Raw genomic sequence first — 20,378 nt, forward strand, 5'->3', positions numbered from 1 at the left:
GGTTATTAGACAGCAGGGCTTGACGTTTAAACCTGATGCTCCTAACCTGTCGGTTAGCAGGCAGCACGTTTTTTTTCCTCTGTCCCAGATGTGCCTACTACACACGGTCGTAATGAGCCCAGGGCTGTTATTACGCACTGTGTGAATAGCACTGCACACACCTCCGCTCATTCCTCAGCAGGTTTGAGCGTGAACGCGCCTCAATGTCCAGTTTACGAGCCTTCTCCTAAACAGAGACAGGATGAGAGCCGGTGTGAGATGCAGCGTGTGGAGGGCCCCTCGCAGCTTTTCGGTCCGGGCCCCTTGCTTCACGGGCAACGGTGGCGAGGGCTCTGACGTGGCTCGTCACCATGACAACCACAGCACATCCAGAGCATGTCGCGCGCTCTCAGAATATTACTCAGAGTGGCGACGCATGTGTTCGATGGACAGATGGATAATAATAAGCAGCAAGGCCCAACGGGTAAGCCGGCTGCCCCTAACCTGTCGGTTATGGGCAGCATGGCTCGCTGCATAAATCGGCTGTCTTTAAAACCTATTGGTTTTTAGGCAGCTCGGTTTTTCTCCTCTGTCCCAAACCTACCTCCTACACACGGTTGTAATGAGCCCACGATTGCCATTATTACAGTGAGGACAGCACTGCACACAGCTCCGCTCATCCCTTAGGGGTGTTGGGCATGAACGCACCTCGGTGTCCAGTTTAACACTGTAAGCAATTGCTGTTATTTTACAGCCAATTGTCGGCACTAATCTACTGGCAGCCCCCTAACCAGAAAAGTTACTGTGAATTATTTGTTTTTTTACAGTAATCAACTGAAATTGTTCAACAGTATGAATACTGTATAATTTCAGTGTATTGCTGGCGTCTCTGCTGCCAGTATTTTACTGTTAATTATAAATACAGCAGTATACTGTATTTTATTTTTACAGTAAGAGGCTGTAAAGTCATTTCACAGTATGAGTACTGTGGTATTACAGTGAAGTGCAGGCGTCTGTGAAGAGACTGCCGGCGCTTTACTGTTATTTGACAGGGAAATGTGTTACAGTGGACATAATGAGAGCCTGTATGAAATGCAGCGTCTGGAGGGCTCTGGCGTGGCTCGTCACCGTGACAACCACAGCACATCCAGAGCAGGTTGGCGCGCTGAGTGGCGGCGCGTGTGTTCAATGGACAGATGGAAGATAATGCAGCAAGGCTCCCCGGTTAAGCCGGCTGCCAATAGCCTATTGGTTACTTGGCAGCATGGCTCGCTGCCTAAGCCGGCTGGGTTTTTTAACTTATCGGTTAATAAAACAGCAAGGCTTACTATTCAATCCGTCTACCTTTAAACTTTTTGGGTTTAGGCAGCACGGATTTTTTCTCTGTCTCAGACGTACCTCCTACCCACGGTCGTAATAAGCCCACGGAGGGCCATTATTACGCCTCGTGTGGACAGCACTGCACACACTGCTCATCTGTCAAACCTGGGTTTCATTATCAACTGGAAGAAGAGCTGTCCTCGTCCCTCCCAGGTTATCTTTTTAACTGGGAGTGGAATTGAACTCAGCCCGCATGAGAGAGCGACTCTCACAGAGGAGAGGGGAGAAAGTGACAGCTCTCCTCCGGCGCGTCACACCCCGCGGGGCGGTGACGGCCCTCTCCGTGATACAGCTGTTAGACATGATATCAGCTGGTCACGTGGTGATCCCCCTGGGTCTCCTTCACAGTGAGGAGACTCCAGAGGTGGTTTATTCGCCTGTGCATCGACCCCGTGCGTCAGAGGAGACGCATGGTGTACATTCCTCCTTCCGTGGTTTTGGATTTGACCCACTGGAAAAATCTCCACGTCAGTGGGGGTGCCCCTGAGCAGAGTGACGTCACACACCGCAGTGTTCACAGACGCATCTCTCGCAGGTTGAGGAACGTGCATGTCGCAGGCAGTGGGGGGACAGTGGCTGGCTCACATGTCTCTCCATATAAACGTGCTGGAATTACTCTCCGTATGGAAAGTGCTCCAGCACTTCGTCCCGTTGCTGTACAATCAACATGTGTTGATTCAAAACAGACAACAAAGCAGCGGCGGCCTACATAAATAGCCAGGGAGGTGTTCGAGCAGCGCAGCTGCTGAACACACATCCTACACAGCCAAATGGACAGCGCTCCGTGTGGTGTGCAGGGAAAAGCCTGAACCCCGTTGGGCCCCCTGCCTCGTGCTGTCGTTCCTCCAGCTGTTGCTGGACAGGAATTGGCTTATAGCACGGTAAAAACATATGCTGCTGCCATTTCATCTTGCCACGTAGGTTTGGGGTCAGCACGGTGTTTAGTCACCCTCTGACAAAACGTTTTCTACGGGGAGCACAGAGACCTGTGTCACGCGCTTTGGCGCCTCAATGGGTTTTTGGCTTAGTGTTACGCGCACTGAGTAAAGCTCCATTTGAAACTTTAGATCAGGTCCCCCTAAAGTTCTTGTCAGCCAAAGTAGCTCTGCTCTTGGCTCTCACATCAGCTAAAGGGTGAGTGATGTGTCTGCTCTCTCTGTGGCTCCGTCATGTCTCCAGATCCAAGGAGATGGCAGCTCAGCTGTGTTACGCCCGAACCCGGCTTTTATGCCAAAGGTCATCACAAGCTCTTTTAGATCGAGAGTGATACCTTTGGATGGCTTCTTTCCTCCTCCTCACACATCAGAGGAGGAAGCCACATCTCATCTCCTCCGTCCCGTGCGCGCGCTGTCATGCTATATTGCACGCACAGCCACGTTGCGCAAGTCCCAGCGTCTGTTTGTGCATTATAGAGAGCACTCAATAGGGCAGCCTCTGTCGGCACAGCGCCTGTCACACTGGTTGTGTGAGGCTGTGTCACAGGCGTATTTCTCCTCTGGGTTGGATCCCCCGGAGAACATCAAAGCGCACGGCACCAGAGGAATTTCCTCCTCCACAGCGTTGTACAGAGGAATGACAGTGGAAGACATTTGCACTGCTGCACCTTGGTCTTCCCCCTGTTCTTTTATTCGTGTTTATTTTGAGGGATGTCTCCCATTCCTCTCTGACACACTCAGTACTGAGTGTCCTGTCAGAGTGAGTAATGTCGGGGACTCAACTGCTGTGCCCTCTCTCCTGCCTGTCGGCACTTCGAGAGCTGCCCTTTTCCCCCTCTTTGATCGTTTTAACAAGTGGGACTTTGGTCTCTACTTTTTATAACGACAGGTAGCCTATTTAGCCTACCTTCTTTCCCGTATGGAGAATATTCATTTTTTAAATGCTATATTCCCTGGGAACGTGATGCTCCATTTACACATGGCGAAATGGATATGGGTTATTAATTGAGTAGGTGTGTTTTTGTGCTTCTGGTAACGGACGGACCAGTGGGGCGTAGACTACATCCTGCTTCGCCCTTAACCCAATAGCGATAGCCTTAGAGGGCGAAGCCTTATACGAAATAGAACTGGGGTTACGTACTGTATCCCAGCTTCTATGAGTATAGGCGCAGCCCTCTAAGGTTCGGGCCCCACTGACTCCGTGAATAGCTGAAGAAAAGCTGTTTGTGTGGGAGCAGATTGTAGGGACTACTTCCTATTTATACGGAAGTGAGTCCGTAGGTGGGGCCCACGTCATAGGTGGGCATGGATTAAGTCTGTCAGTGATGCACACGTGCAGAGGGATTACCCAATAGCGATAGCCTTAGAGGGCGAAGCCTATACTCATAGAAGCTGGGTTACAGTACGTAACCCCAGTTTCCTGCTTATGTATGCGTTTTTGGGTTGTTCCGAGTTTGCACCTGCCGGCCACCGTAATTAATCATATCTTAATCCCCGTTTATTAAACCCAATCACATAAACCAAACTGTAGGCTGGCAGTCGTGTGCAGATATTATATAAAGATTGAAGAAAGGCTTCATTGAATATTAAGTGTGGGGTTCGGCTGAATTATGAAACATGTTCTTTTTTTTTACTTTTGAAGTATAAATTGACACATACATTTACAATATAACCTTACATTTCTTGCATTGTGTACATTTGTGTTTTGGATCTATATTTCTGCACCCTTTCCCACTTCACGCTGCACAGCAGTTTACTTCTGGCTTAAGTTGTATCTTATCATACAATCTGCTGCAACTCTAAACGAAGAACAGTTCATTTTGAAAGGTTTATAAATCCTTGTATGTTTCCCACCTGAGCGCGCTCACTGCAGATGGCCAGCGACTGTCTAAATGAGGTGCGTTTGTTTTGTTTCCCGGCAGACGTCAGGTTGATCTCTGACCCCGCCCTCAGCTGCACCGTCCTCTTCCCAGTCAGCTCCAGCTTCTGCACACCTCGCTCCAATTCCAACGACTTCCTGCCTGGAACACAAACACATGATCACACAGTCATTATAAAGTCTACAGTCATTACCTAAGGTGTTTATTATTTTCAAAAATATTTAACATATTAATGTAAGAGTCTGGAATTTCACCAGCAACGCTTTAACGTGTGGGTCCATGGTCTGTTTGTCCATAGCACTGGCAGAGGCCTGTGCTCTACATTTAAATCTACATCTGCTCATTTTTATTGTAAACAATTAAGAAAAGAATTGGTGATCATAAAAAAACAGTGGAGGGCTTGAACATGAGAGTTTGTAATCTGCAGAAAAACTGCTCTGTTATATGTTGAATATATACAGAATATACGTCAAATTAGTAAGAAAATATATGTATTGTTTTATTCTAAAGTAATTAATTGGTGTGAGCCAAGGAAAAATCTAAAATCTTTTGTAACAAATCCTCATCACACAAACAGGCTTGCCGGAGGTCTGTGAGAACTATTTCTTAGCTTGAAAATAATAATATCATAGATACGAATATTATATTTCACTTTTGCCAATAGATCCCCTTAAATATTACAAACAGGCCCTTTATCTTAAAGATGGACCAGCGACTAATGACCAAATTCACAGAACTCTCTAATATTATCAACCTGACCTCAGATCAGCATCAGCATATTCAGCTGTAGCTTGTGAGGGACAGAAAAGTCAGCATTTGTTGGTTAAAACTTCTCACATCATTTGTACTGTGGGGGCTATCAGAGGACAATGCTGAGATATATTTAAAGTGGATGTATTCTTCTCACTTTCGGGTTCATATCAGTTAGAGTTTCTCTACTGGGACATGTTTCCATGCTTTAATGTTCAAAAAGCTCTTTATTTTTCTCATACTGCCTCTTTTCACCCTTTGTCTGAAACCAGAGCCCAGTCTGCTCTGATTGGTTAGCTGGCTGGCTCTGTTGAGATTGGTCAACTGCTTAGAGATGTCCCGTCCCTCAGCCTATCTGCACAGCACATCACCAGGACGGAGCTGCCATCCATGGAGGACCTCTACTCCCAGTGGCTCAGGAAGAAAGCCCTCAGGATTATCAAAGACCCCCATCCCCCCAGCCACAAACTGTTCTGTCTGCTGCCGTCTGGCAGGCGGTACCGCAGCATCCAGACTAAAACCACCACTCAGGGACAGTTTCATCCCACAGGCCATAAGACTGTTAAACACCTGAACTTTTGAAAGAACATCCATAACATTCATCTATTTGTCATATTGCAATTGACTTATTTATCTAAATAGTTATCACTATAATAACCGTATTTAATTTCATCTTACTGTACAGTATTGAATTTTACATTTGGTTCTTGTATATATCATATTCAATATAGGCCTACGTGTAATCCTCCTGAGACCCAGAAAGAAAAAGGTTTCAAATTTTCTTTAGGTTGGTGTTAACATAATGACTAACACAAACTAAACAAATATATTTGTATTTTTGTTTTATTGTGTGTCCTTTGTAGAGGACATCGGGTGTTAGTTATGCGAAGCATAGTATACAAACAACATTAACATACAAGTACATTAGAGCGAAACAACTCAATGCAACAAATACTGAGCCCTCATTTGTAGTACTCCATCCTTTTCTGAAATGCAGAGATACATCTGACACTTGAGGCACTTGATGTATGTTTTCCCACTGCATCCGTCTGCCATGAACCCTACAGAAGCCTACGTGTTAGTTTGGCCCATAGTGGACTCCATTTGTGTTGTGTAAAATGGGGGGAAATAAAAAGTGAGCAAATCCGCATGTTTCATAAAAACATTTAGTTTTAGGTCAAATAAGTATTACACTGCTCTGAAAACGCACTACACTAACTCCTAAGATGTTCCCTTACTATAATTAATTACAAATATTGACCTCACAACACTGATCATTACAAAATTACAAACTTACCATTTCTCTTTCTATAAATAGTGCTTGTGTTGATGTACGCCACTTTGAAATACAATGAAATTGTCTTTTTCAAAGCCACACCCCCACATATGTCTGTTTGAAAAGCCCAGGATGTCCTCTGTGGAGTACAATTGGACTTAATACCGTGGCATGTATAACCTCAAAGTAATGGACCAAAACCCAATGTGCTCCACAGAGGACAAACATGAATGGGTGGGTCTCTGGAGATAGACTTGTTGCACTATTTCTTATTTGTATTTTATTATATAGCATTGTTGGAGGAGCCCGGGTCATAAGATTTTCATTGCCATTTCTACACTGTAGCTTATGTGCATGTGACAATAAAACCTTTGAATCTCGAATCATGTCCAATGTGTTGGACATGCACAAAAACACACTACAGGCAAATTAAAGCCCTAAAAAACCCAATAGGGCCTTTTTAAATGAGAACATCAACTGTAAACTATAAAAGTGAGGTTAGGCCTTCATTTTTTCTGTTGGCAGAGAGTTTATTCATAATCTGAGACTCACTGTGGCTGCTGAATGTGGTGTTGCTGTAGGTCACAGAGTCTTTAGATGACACCGAGCAGGGGCGAACTGAATCCTGAGAGCTGTGAAGCTGAAACATCACAAACACTGATCATTATCATCATTAGCTGTCATAATCAAAAAGCATGGAAACCTAAACATATTTAGAATAATGGAAAATGGGTGAAAATAAATAAGAATCTATTTACTATTTTGGCATATTGTTATTTTGTTATACACTTAACACTTAATCCATTCTTAACTCAAATTACAATTGTTGCCCCAATACTGTAGAATAGGGGTCTTTAATATCTTTCAGGCCTCTTAAAAAGAGATGGCTGCAGGGACCCCCAAATACATGTGTAAAATGTCATAATGAGTTTCATAATGTTTTTATTTAAATTGTTTGCATGGTGGTTGCCTAGGGCACCAGATCTGGGGGGGCGCTGCGCTGGTAGCTCTGGGAGGAAAACATTTTTGACCGTTGGTGCTCATCCTAAATTTCAGCCTAGATGTAACAACATTCATAATTAAGTAAATGTAACACCCTTTTCACCCCGGTTACACTTTTCATTTGCAGATAATGTATTGATTGTTTATTATGAATTTGGTGTGTTTTTGGGTGGAGCTTAAATACTTGGCCATATGGAGTGTACCATGTGATCCAGTATGGAGGTGTTGGAATAGATGGGCTGGTCTTGATATGTTCCACTCAGATGGAAGGGGTCGTCCATGTATGTGTTGGAGTTGGGAAACCTTTGAGTCTGCAGCCCACTGAGAAGAGGGAAACAAATGTAAAAACTACAGGACAAGAAGAAGATGTGGGGTGCCTCAAGGCTCTGTTCTTGGACCATTTCTCTTTTACATTACATTACACTGACCCTTTTATCCTAAGTGACATACATTTCAATACTGTAAACATGCCTACGACAAATAGGATCAAGTATCTTGCCAAAGGACACTTCAACATGTTGACTTCAGGGGGTGGGAATAAAACCGCCAAACTCCTGATTTTCAGAACAGCGTCTCACATAAGTTGCAGTACTAATATTTATATTGTTATAGTTGGTTGAAGTGGAGCTCATTTTAACAATATCTAATGATCTTTTCATTATGGATTAACCTGCTGATTATTTTCCCATCAATCGACTGAAGGTTAGGGTTAGGTTTTGAGAAAAAAGTATAAATAGTGAGAAATGCTTTCACAAATTACCCGGAGCCATTGCGGCTGGCCCATAGGGGTGATAGGGGCGCTGCCCCCCCTCTTCCCACATGTTTGATTGTCATTAAAAAAAAAAAAAATGTTTTATTTTAATTTTTAATGAACAAGGTAAATATTATATAGTTGGTATCAGTAAAATGTATAATCTAAAATAAAATCTCGTTTAAAATTGTGTTACGATGTTTAAAGTTACTGATAAGTCACATGTTTCCTGTCTGGCCGCAGCGTGTATCATTACCCTCTCTCGTCTGGGCGCTAAGAAAGGAGCCCTCACTCAGCCCCAGCAGCATCCAACACATTGCTGACTGTTGCTATCTGTAAACTAACTATGCCGCCGAAACATAAATTCAGCCAATCAGCGTCGTCAGATCTGATGCTCAGAGGGCGGCAATTTCAGCGCCCGATGCAGTCTGTGAGTTGGTTATAGCTAGAAAGGATCGGTCTTGTGTAAAACTCTCGCGAGAGTTTGCGAGTCACGTGGCTGAATGTTTACGTTTGACAGGCAGCCTTTCAGTTACGATCGTTAACATCAGTGGGCCACAGCAAATGATGGCGAGAAGCTAAACTATCTATTAATGATGTCAATTACAGGGAGTGTGATTGTAACTGTGTGTGTACTAGCTGGATGCAAACAGGTAAACGCTGTCTTTTGTTTCCCATGCTTGCTCTTCAAACAGCCGGGGACAGATACTATGTCCCCGTGATAAATAAACACATGCACACACACATATTATTGTATATAGTTGAGTTTTGACAGCATCCATCAAACTAGATTTTTTGCCTTAATGGTCTGTTTTCTAATATTTCTGTGTTTCTGAACCACGTCTGTGTCTGCATATAATGTTCGTATTTAGTCTCCTGATTTTAAATGGGAATTCAATCATTTGAGTGTTCCCAAAGAACCGGTGTTCTGCAGTTTGTGTGGGCCTACTGTACTGTTGCACAGTTTACTGTAGAAACTATGTCCAGGACCAGGTATTTGGAAGTGTTGGAAGATTCATAGCTAACCACACTGAAGATTATGGAGGTATTGATCAGTCTTCTCATATCTCTAACATCACCAGAAGTCAGAATTTAAGGGGTAATTTCTCAAAATGTTCCCCGTGTGGTTTATTCACCATTACAATAGCCCCACCTAAAATAATTTCCACCAGCCGCCACTGCCCGGAGCCCAAAGTGACAATGTTTCTTTAGTCCAAACAACAGTCTCAAACTCAACAGTATACTGAATACATTGACATTAATCAGATAGTTTAAAGTAAAAAGAGAAAATCTTCACATTTGTAAAGCTAGAACCATGAAATGTTTTTTACATGAACAATTAAACCTTCAACATATCTTCTAGTTTGTCCTTTGACTAATTCATTTATAGAGTATTTATTGTAAACTACTTGGGTCTGGTGTGGGGTAAGTAAAGCTTTGAGATACATTTAGTCGACTTGACGTATAGTGTGGCATAAAAAGACAAATAGCACATTTTGTTTTACGTTAACACTTTGACAACATACACCAACTGTTTTACCTTAGAGCTTTATCTGTGTTCTCCTGAGTTTTGGAAGCTCCGTCCTGCAGCAGCTTTAACCAGCGCTCCTTTTCACCTGAGCTACTCACCTGAAGGAAGGAAGGAAAAAATGAAAGAAAGATTATAAAAATAGAATTATTCCTGTTTCTTTAAGAGATGTCTTCTCTACAGCATATATCTAGCATATTCTAAACCCTTTTGTAAATTATGTATATTGGAAGAGGGTCTGCTTCCTCATAAAAACCTAATCGTGACTAAGGATAAAAAGGCGTCCTTCCAACTTGTTCATAAACTCATAAATATTACCATGCCAATATACATGTACATAAAAGCAAACTGCTCATTCTATAATACATTTCATTGGTACAATCTTCCAAAGATTAACTGGTAAAAAAATCTAAATGTAACAATTAAAAAAAATCTTATTTTGTTGTTTCCTTTAAGGATACCAGTGTCACGATTCTCATGTTATGTCACGTTTTTAGTTTTGTATGTTTGGGTTTATTTTGCTGTCTCCCTTGTGTAATGTCTGGTCCCTCTCCCTGTGTTTTCCCTCCCTGCCGTTAGTTTCCCTGGTGTGTCTAATTGTCTGATTGTGTTCACCTGTGGCCCTTGTGTTTCTCCTCCCCTGCCCGGCTGTTTCTCGACTCGTGATTACCCCTCCCTGTATTTAGTCTGGTCTCTTCCTGTGTTCAGTGTTGGTTCGTCTTTTGTTGGTGACTGAGTTCACCGGCGAGTTTTCTGTTTTGTCTGAGTTTGTTTCATTATCCTTGAAATAAAGGTTTATCAGAGTTATCTGCATTTGGGTCCTGCTTCCTTCACTCAACCGTAACAACCAGTACTTTCTTAGGATATAAAGACACTGACAAAGAGATAAGGTAAGGGGAAATTCAGGTGTTGCAGCAACACAAATAGAGAAAATAACTAGGAATAATTAGAAACATAATAAAAACTATAAAGAATATCTACATGTATGTAAAAAATGTTTTTTACATTTAAATGAAGATAACTGTATTTTATAACATTTTAGTGTGATCTACCTCACACATTTGTTGTTGTTCTATTTGTATGGTATACATCTCCTCTTATGCAGAATGCATCTGTAATACGTTCCCTGTATTCCTGCCTTCCAGCTCACCTCCAGCACGGCCACCTGGTCACCGAGCATGCTCAGTGTGATCCTGTAGGAGTGGTCGGTGTCAGGGCCCGCTCTGACCTCACAGCCTCTGAGCTGGACGGTGTACTGAGGCGACCTCTTCACCTCCTCCCTCTCCTCCTCCTCCTCCTCCTCCTCTTCCTCTCCAAACATGATTAGTAGACCCGCCTCCACCCGACACCGTAAACTCTGCCATTGACAGTTCATCAGCACGCTCAGAAAACCTGTCAAACACAATAACGTCTGAGATAACTTATGCATATAATATAATAAAAGATATATCCCAAAAATAGATCAGATACAATTACAAAAACGTAAATAAGTACTAAATGATTTAGTATATAACATAAAAAATCGAAATAATACAATTATAAAACATATGATATTAAAGGTCCCATGTCATGCTTTTCCGGTTATCACCCGTCTTCTTGTGTGCTATGAAGGTTGTTCTGCATGTAAACGGTCTGCAGAGTCTCAAACCCTCAAAGTGCACCCTGTAGGAAGTAAAACTCTAACACAGAAAAGACCTGTCTGTGCTGCCCCAGAACGCCTCGTTGGAGATTTCTCTTTTTCTTCCTGGGTACAGTGACGTGCCCATACCCAAATGGACCCATTGGTCCAAATGGACCAATCCGTGGAGCCGTTACGTTACGTCCGCGGAGCCGTTCGGTTAAGTCCGTGGATTGGTAGGACTTCCTCACACACACACTCAATCTTTTCTCAGCTGCAGCTCCGCCGATTTCTCCTCCCTGAGACAAGATGCGGCGAGGCTGTTAGTCGGTGTGTGAGCACACACACAAACTCCCAGCCAGGCTGCGGGTGTGTGTGTTCGGGCTGGGTTTCGCTGTGTCTCACTGTCTCGCAGATGGCCACTGGGCTCATAGGGAGCCGTGCTCCAACAAGCCGTGTAGGACAGAGAGTGAATACACATACTATACAGAGATGCTGTGAGAAACCAATGTGAGTTTGGAACAATGTAAATCTATTCTAGTAGACCTCAACAATGGAATTATGATCAGTAGAAATGGCCATGACACGGGACCTTTAAGGTAAATTAATACAGCAAATACATGAATAAAGTAAAAATTAATAAAACAAATATTTAAAATGAAATAAAAGTGACAAGTAGAGAAATAAAATGAAAGGTTTCTTAGGAAAAGAAAAAGATAAATAAATTGAATGCAATAAAAACATATACAATTAAATAAAAATGAACACTATAATCATTTAATAGAGCATACAAATAATTTGTAAAATAGTTTATGACGCAGATCAAAATTAGCTCCTACTCGACTTACTACAATACTGAAGTATGCCTAATGAGCACCGAAACTTTTGATACCTTAAATACATCTTACAGCAATAAAAGTTTAACTATTAAATAATGCAAAACAATGAATGGCTCCGAAAGTAAGTTTGAAGTATTTAGACAAACCAAAGTAATGGACACATGATAGTCGTAATCATTTTATTCAAAAAAATAACAATATCAGTACCTTTGTCTTTGTTGAGGCTACAGACAGCTGAAGCTCTCTCCTCCTCAGAGTCAGTGTGGACTAGACTGGACTGAAGAAACACAACAGAAACAGAAACTTCAACTTTATTATTGAACATGTGTCTAACTTATTTGGTCATGTATATAACTCAATGCTTTAGAAAGACACTATCATTTTCATGACCAGAGTGCAGCCAAAAGGCCATCATTTACATCTGTCTGTTGTTGCCTATATAAATAAAGAAAATATACAAACACCAATTGTAAAGCGCCTTTTCTTTTGTTTGTACGAGACATTATGAAAATCACTGAAATCTGACCACGTACTAAAACTCCATCTCATGTGTTGAATGCATCAGCAATTAGTGTTTGAGTCTTATAAGACTCAGCAACTCTTTGAGACATTCTATTATTTTCTTTCCTTAATTTTTTACTGTCTGAAGGTTTTTGTGTAAAGTTAGGGAAAAGAGAATAAGGAGAAGTTCTCACCCTGCCAGACAGCAGCGTGTCTGATCTGATCAGAGACAAGGAGCTCTGAGTGTCCCCTTCTCCTCCAACACTCACGTCCTCTATCACCTGCACACACACACACACACACACACACACACACACACACACACACACACACACACACACACACACACACACACACACACACACACACACACACACACACACACACACACTATATAAATATGGGGTTGGGTTGGAGATGAATACTGGCAGAGGTAAGAAGAAAAAACGAAATACTAAGTAAACTCAAATGTCTTTTTACTTTCTGGACTGAACATTATTTGTTGTGAAAGATTGATATTTGAACAGTTATTGAAGTAAAGTAACATTTTCAATTAAAACCAATCAGAACCTCTCACACTCAGCCTGATAACTGTGGGATAACTGCTTTGCTCTTGACTTCATATCCTCTGATACAATATTTTCCATACAATAACAATCCATTATTAGGTACCTCAAAAGCTAAACACACGTTGTACATACAATCAAATTATAGCTGTCCGATAAATGTGGTGGAGTAACTTCGAACGTGTTCTTATAAGCACAGTAACTAATACATTTACATAATCACTATCCAGCAGCAGCTGTTAATAGAGCGGTGCAGGAATGAGTCTTAAAACCCAGAAATGAGTTAGCAGTTTACCACATCTGAAACTTATATGTTTCTTGAAAACGGCGGTTGCTAACAAGTGACTTAGTGAGACTAGTAAATAAATAGTGATGTTACGTTCGCGAACGATCCGATTCTTTTGAACGGTCTTTGGTACGAACGAAGGGAACCGAGTCGTACTTGGTGAGAGCCGTTCTTTTTATCGTTGGTTCACTGCCATAAATCCACTCGCCTTTAAAGGTCCCATGTCATGCTGTTCCGGTTATCACCCGTCTTCTTGTGTGTTATGTAGCTTGTTCTGCATGTAAACGGTCTGCAGAGTCACAAACCCTCAAAGTGCACCCTGTAGCGAGTAAAACTCTAACACAGAGAAGACCTGTCTGTGCTGCCCCAGAACGCCTCGTTGGACATTTCTCTTTTTCCATTTGTTTCTTTCGGGAACCAAAATGGACCAATCCGCGGAGCTCCTCACACACACCAGGATCCCTTGGCGTCACTATCAAACACAGTGGGGGGACCTTTAGCGTACATTTTCAACTAACAGGGAGTCCCATTGACTTGCATAGAGCTCCCTGGTTGGTAATAGACGAGTTGGGACCGCAGAGAAATGCTCTCCGCAGACCCATTCTCACAGCGTTATAAACCTTTTTCTGACTCAATACCAAGCCACACTTATTGTTTTTACTTCGGCTGTGAGTGGGTGTGTGCTCAGGATGAGTTTCACGCTGTCTCGCTGTCTCGCTGTATCGCCGACCCGGAAACCACACCAGTAAGCCAGCTCAGTGAGCAGCGAGCCTCGCAACATCCCGACCAATCAGAGCACACTGGGCTCATAGGGAGGGGGGGGGGGGGGGGCAGGAGCTCCAACAAGCCGTTTAGGACAGAGAGTGAATACACACACTATACAGAGATGCTGTATGAGAAACCAATGTGAGTTTGGAACATTGCACGATATAAATCTATTCTAGTAGACCTCAACAATGCTTATGATCAGTAGAAATGGCCATGACATGGGACCTTTAAAGGAACTTGCTTTCCTGAAGGCAAATGTGCCATAGATATAGATGATGGCATAACGCATGCTGCTTGAGCAATAGTTTGACTGGCTGAGACATGTAGCAAGTTATACATTATTCTGTGAGAAAAAGTAGATTTCTGGCAATACAGTCAATCATTATCATGGTGATTATTTCGCAGATAAACCTATTAACCCCGCCCCCTTAAAAACGGCTTTTTTGAACGGCTCTCGGAAAGGACCGGAGCCATAAGATCCGACTCCCGTAATTCTCATCACTACTAGTAAACGTCATTGCGCCAAACATTAACCGCCTTAGCTTAGCGGTGGTGACGTGTAGCTATGGGACAGTAATGTAGTTCAAAATCCTAAAGTGGTGTTGATCAGTGGAGATTAACCTGCTGAAAGAAACATGTAAGTATCTTGCACGTGTGTTTAAGACGATCTTTTATTCCAAATATCAATTCTGTCAACAGAGCCCTTGTGGTGCTAACGTTGGTGATGGCCTACCTTCCTCCACTCGGCGGCCTGCTGGAAGCTGCTGTAGCCCAGCACCAGGCTCTCTGAGCCCAGCAGCAGCAGCTTGAGCTGGTGCTGGATCTTCCGGCTGCTCTTCGACTTGTAGACCAGCTGACAGCCACGCAGACTCAACTCCAGCTGAGGCAGCAGGTCCTGGGCACACTTATAACACTGACACACACACACACACACACACACACACACACACACACACACACACACACACACACACACACACACACACACACACACACACACACACACACACACAAAATGATCTATGACAAGGAACTGCGAAGACATAATACAGTGTACAGTATTTTTTGCGTATTGTGTCTCGCACAATATCAGAGCATGGTAAGTCTGACAAGGAGTTGGTTCAAAATGAGCAGAGTATTTTCTTTTATTAGATGTTTTGTCAAAGTTTGTACATTTACTACATTTCCCATTTGAAAAAAGTGGGTAAAAATATCCTTGGACTTTCTCAGGAAATTCAACAGCTGTTTTCCAGAGGACAGTTGTGCGCCACTTCAGAGGACATGTGCTGCATCAACAAGAAGTCGGATTTACAAATTAGACGGTACTAAAAAGAATTCCTAGGCCGAGTTTCTTACTCACTAGCTTCACTGAAACAATGATTGAAATCAAACTGATTTTAGACTATGAGTCAACTACTTATAAGACTCCAATAGTTGGAAAACTAGGAGCATCATGCATCAATGTTAAAGCAGGCTGTTATTTAATAGTTGGTTTATGTGGAGCACATTTTGAACCTTTAACTATGATTTATTTTATTATTATTGATTAATCTGCTGAATAGTTAGTCCAATAATTGTATGAAAACAATGATTCAAGTAGTAATCAGCTGATTACGTTGAAGGCTTATGACTTTCATGTGTTTTGAATGTATACAATGTTTCATTTGTAAAGTAACAAATATAAATGTAGGTGAAGTAAACTATCCTAAAATTATAATACTTAGTGATGGGAAGTCAGTACACTACTAGAAAATGTTTGAGACTCTTGTATTCTTATTGAGTATTCAATGTTTATGTTTATACCTCTACTCCCAACATTGTGCACTTTGACTTCTTTACAATATATCAAATATAATTAAGTAAGATTTGATTATATATTATTAAATAAATCTACCCATCTAACGTTACAACGAATAGCTCCACCTTTACCATCAAGTGATTAATGCATCAATAAATACAGTATATCCAATACTATGATGTACACTTTTTTCATATAATATATAATAAGTCGTTTTTTATTTTGGTCCTTTAAGTACATTTTCCATCCTTTATACTTCTTCTTCTTACAATAGTTTAACCACGTGGTATCGCTACTTGCAACAGTTATGAATATACACTGACCAACTAAAACGTTGACTTTAATTAAATGTATTAGGTTAGTTGAAAGTAATAATATTAAGTTTAAATAAAAAAATATTTGGTTCAACTTAATATTATTGCTTTCAATTTACCGAATACAGTTATGTGAAATTTGTTGACAAAATACATTTAATTAAAGTCATTGTTTAACTTTTTCAGTGTACTTCTTTCACCTCTGGATATAAACTTGGGCTTTAGTAACTGGAAATGGTTTGGCTTCTCACCAGCAGCACGTCGCTCCGGATGATGAACAGCTGTTTGGTCCACTGTCCGAGCCATTTCCTCTTCCACAGGTAACCACAGAGGCGGGACTCTGGGACGGGGCGTAGGCAGGGCTGGGAGGCGCTCCAGTGGATGTAGTGAGCTCGGTCCTTCACAGGCTCATCATCATCATCTTCCTCCCCGTATGACTCATAGTGACTACTGTCTGACTCTGCGTTATCTGAAACAGGGATGGAGATGTTTTACAAAGTTTTTAAAACACGTTTCTTTGTGTGCACAGAAAAAACTGTCAACGTTTCAGTTCATGTGTTTGTAGATACCAGTGTTAGATGTGGTTGTGTTGGGCAAGTAAGGTTCTGCCTCCTCGTAGGTATCTTCATCTTCATCACCTCCTGGACCCCCTGGAGGAACGGGTGGCACCACAAGGCCCTGGATGGATGGGTCAGATTGCTTATCATCTATATATTCAATAGAATCAGCACGTATCGACTTTGACAAGAAATTCCTGCTATGTCAAACCAAAGTGTATTTTGTACTTATTGTTGTGTGTCTTTTATTGTTAGTCTGAACTGAATCTAGCAAATAAACATACTTGGGTTTCATTAGGCCAAATCCAATTTAATTCCTAAATTCATTCATATTATCTTGATCACTTAACCTTCCGTTTAACATTCAAGCAAAAATGGGCAGATACTGTAGTGTACAGATTGAACGCCAACATAAGCATTATTAAGACATCGGTATTCTTTGAACATTTCTTTTTTTCCTATATTGATTTCCAATGTTTTTCTTTTTTGGATCGGATTAGTGTCGACTGATTGGTACGTTTTTCTAATTTGTGATATTGGGCTATATAAATAAGATTGACTTGACTTCAGGGCCGCCCCTCCCTACAGTCAGATCACGCAGACTGCGTGGGGCCTCACCTCGCGGAGGGGGCCTCAACTGTACCGCAAAAGCGGCACACCTATCGGCTTATGCAGCGCAATTAGTGTGGCGCGGCACGGTTTCAATTCAATTCAATTCAAAAGCTTTATTTATCCAGGTAAAATCCCATTGAGATCAATGATCTCTTTTTCAAGGGAGACCTGCAGCAGTAGGTTCCACAAGAAGAAATAAAAACATAAACAACAGAACAACAATAGGACATCATACAGCAAAATGTACAGGGATTACAATTTACATATCTAACCACATGTACAGGAACCAACAGCATCTGATTTTGTAGCATCCAACCGAGCTTTAAAAACATGTAGTGGTACCAGCTTGGTAATGTTCCATTCTTTTTGCAGACTGTTCCATGTTAGTGGAGCTGCACATCTAAAAGCTTTCTTCCCTAAGACAGTCCTAGCACTTGGCACATTTAATAAAACCACAGCATGCGATCTCAGGCAATAAGTACTTTCAATTCGCAGAGAGATCAGGGAGCAGATATAAGATGGTAGTTTATCCAACATGGCTTTGTAAATGAAAAAGTACCAGTGACTGAGCCTCCGTACAGGAAGTGATGGCAAAACCGCCTTGGTATACAGAGTACAGTGATGCGTAAGTGCTTTACAATTTGTCACAAATCTCAGTGCACTGTGATACGCAGCATCTAACTTGCTCAGGCAATTGGCAGGTGCATTCATATATAACAAATCACCATAGTCCAGCACAGGTCAAAAGGTCACTAGCCTTTTCCTGGCCTCAAGCGAGAAACAGGACTTATTTCTGTAAAAGAAACCTAGCCTAACCCTCAGCTTTTTAAGCAGGTTATTTACATGAAATTTAAAAGAGAGACAATCATCAAGCCAGATACCCTAGGTATGTGTAACAGGTAACCACTTCAAGTTGTATTCCTTGCGTAGTTACAATATCCAAAGCAGTCTCTGGTGTATTTTTAGCTTTAGCTTTAGAAAAGAGCATTACCTTAGTTTTATCCACATTTAAAAGAAGCTTAAGCTCAGAGAGCTGAGCCTGAATAATGTTAAAAACAGCCTGTAATTTAACAACAGCCTCGTTAATCGAGGGACCTGCACAGTACATAACGGTATCGTCCGCATAAAAATGTAAGGTTGCTCCTTCGACATTTTCACCTAAACTATTAATATAGATTGAGAATAATAGCGGACCTAAAACTGAACCTTGTGGTACACCATTAGTGATGTTTAACCACTCAGAAGACAGCCCATCAAACTGAACACATTGGGACCTTTCAGAGAGGTAGTTCACAAACCACCCCACTGCATGGCTGGATATACCAATACTGGCCAGCCTCTGCTTCAAAATGCGATGATCGACGGTGTCAAACGCTTTGGAAAGGTCAATAAATAGAGCTGCACAACTCTGCTTATTATCTAAAATACTCGCCACATCATTCACCACTTTCATTGTGGCAGTGATGGTGCTGTGTTGCTTTCTGAATCCTGACTGATGTTTAGACAGGATATCATTTGTACATAAAAACTCCTTTACTTGTTCACTCACTAAGCGTTCAAGAACCTTAGCCAGAACTGACAATTTAGAGATGGGTCTATAATTGTTTAATAAGGTGGCCTCCCCTCCTTTTAGTAAAGGCAAGACATAAGCAGACTTCCATACTTTTGGGATTTTGTTCGTGCTGAGGGAGGTGTTAAAAAGAGTAGTAAGAGGTGGAGCAATAAAATCTGCAGCTATCTTTAAAAAGAAAGGTTCTAAGTTGTCCGGACCAGCCGGCTTTTTAGGATCTAGCTTGGTTAAGACTTCACGAACAACAACAACAACAACAACAGTAAAAGGAGTAAAACTGAAAGGGTTTTCCAGACCACATTGTTCTGAGTCACCGACTGTGGTGTTCACAGAAGCAGAATTAGAAACAGAGAGCCACAGGACACAAAATGCTCATTAAAACAATTTAACATAGTAGCCCTGTCCGATATAGAGCCAGATGCTGTGGTAAGGCACGGAGGTAGCTCATTACGGATATCACCGGTGGATATCGATTTTATGGATTTCCAGAATTTTCCAGGGTTGTTCAGGTTCTTTGTGGTTACTGACAGATAATACTTAGATTTAGCACTTTTGACTTGTGAAGTGAAGCTATTTCTTAGCTGCCTAAAACGCAGCCATTCTACCTCTGAGCCTGATTTCCTAGCCTTTGCCCATGCCTTGTTTCTCTCATGTAGGAGACTAGATAATTCAGCAGAAAGCTAAGGATTGTCTCGTCCCTTCAGACTCCACTAGCACCCCCCCCGTCCCCCCCGTCGACCCCTCATCATCTAACTTTGCGTGGGGCCTCAAGTTGGCCAGGGACGGCCCTGCTTGACTTGTCCATTTGGAAAAAATGAGGATGTCAGGTCAGGTGACATAGTTATGGAAGCAACAAATAGACAAGAGACCAGCCACCAAAGACCAGCCTTTACTTCCTGCTTCCCACCTAAATTGGTTATATTAGCCATGGCTCACTAAACCTACCACAAAGCTATTATTGTAAACATGATGCAGAGAGTCCCCGAACCTTTTACAAATTAGTAAGTTTTTAGGAGGAACACATGGAGGCCACTAAAGTCTCCCGTCAGACCAGAATTGTTAGCTGTTTGAACTCTGATAGGACTGCTCGGACTGAAGCCGCACTGCAAACTGTCCGACCTGTTTCTGACAATACGAAATGACCCAAATCTAAGTTGATGAGATCATATTCCATGTGATGTGTACTGTTCACAAAAACATAGACCGGAAACATATGTGCACAAAAGAAAAATGTGTTTTGCTCAACTTATACCTGCAGTATTAAAGGTCTCCTATTGTACTATTTTGAGGTATATATTATAGGTCTCAGATATATGAAACACATGTCCATGATGTGTTTTGCTGAAAATACCAAACAGATCATCCATTCTAGCCATCCCTCATACCCCTTTATTTCAGCCCTGTTAGAGAAGTGCTGATTCTGGGTCCGTAGCTTTAAAAAAAGAGCTCATTCAGGAGAATTTTACCC

At 41.8% G+C, this 20,378-nt stretch overlaps 1 protein-coding gene across 1 annotated transcript in view; it reads right to left on the bottom strand.

The window, feature by feature from the left end:
* LOC117452870 (actin filament-associated protein 1-like 2) overlaps positions 1-20,378 on the bottom strand; it is a 44,395-nt gene that overhangs the window by 5,614 nt on the left and 18,403 nt on the right. The window contains exons 5-14 of the mRNA XM_034091667.2: positions 16,741-16,849; positions 16,423-16,640; positions 14,793-14,972; positions 12,634-12,720; positions 12,146-12,215; positions 10,632-10,873; positions 9,494-9,582; positions 7,406-7,523; positions 6,753-6,840; positions 4,149-4,315 (exon numbers count right to left, since the gene is read on the bottom strand). Of these exons, the coding sequence (XP_033947558.1) occupies positions 4,149-4,315; positions 6,753-6,840; positions 7,406-7,523; positions 9,494-9,582; positions 10,632-10,873; positions 12,146-12,215; positions 12,634-12,720; positions 14,793-14,972; positions 16,423-16,640; positions 16,741-16,849 (1,368 nt within the window). The remainder of the gene's footprint in view (positions 1-4,148; positions 4,316-6,752; positions 6,841-7,405; positions 7,524-9,493; positions 9,583-10,631; positions 10,874-12,145; positions 12,216-12,633; positions 12,721-14,792; positions 14,973-16,422; positions 16,641-16,740; positions 16,850-20,378) is intronic.

The sequence above is a fragment of the Pseudochaenichthys georgianus genome, chromosome 9, assembly GCF_902827115.2.
Source record: "Pseudochaenichthys georgianus chromosome 9, fPseGeo1.2, whole genome shotgun sequence".
Taxonomy (NCBI): domain Eukaryota; kingdom Metazoa; phylum Chordata; class Actinopteri; order Perciformes; family Channichthyidae; genus Pseudochaenichthys; species Pseudochaenichthys georgianus.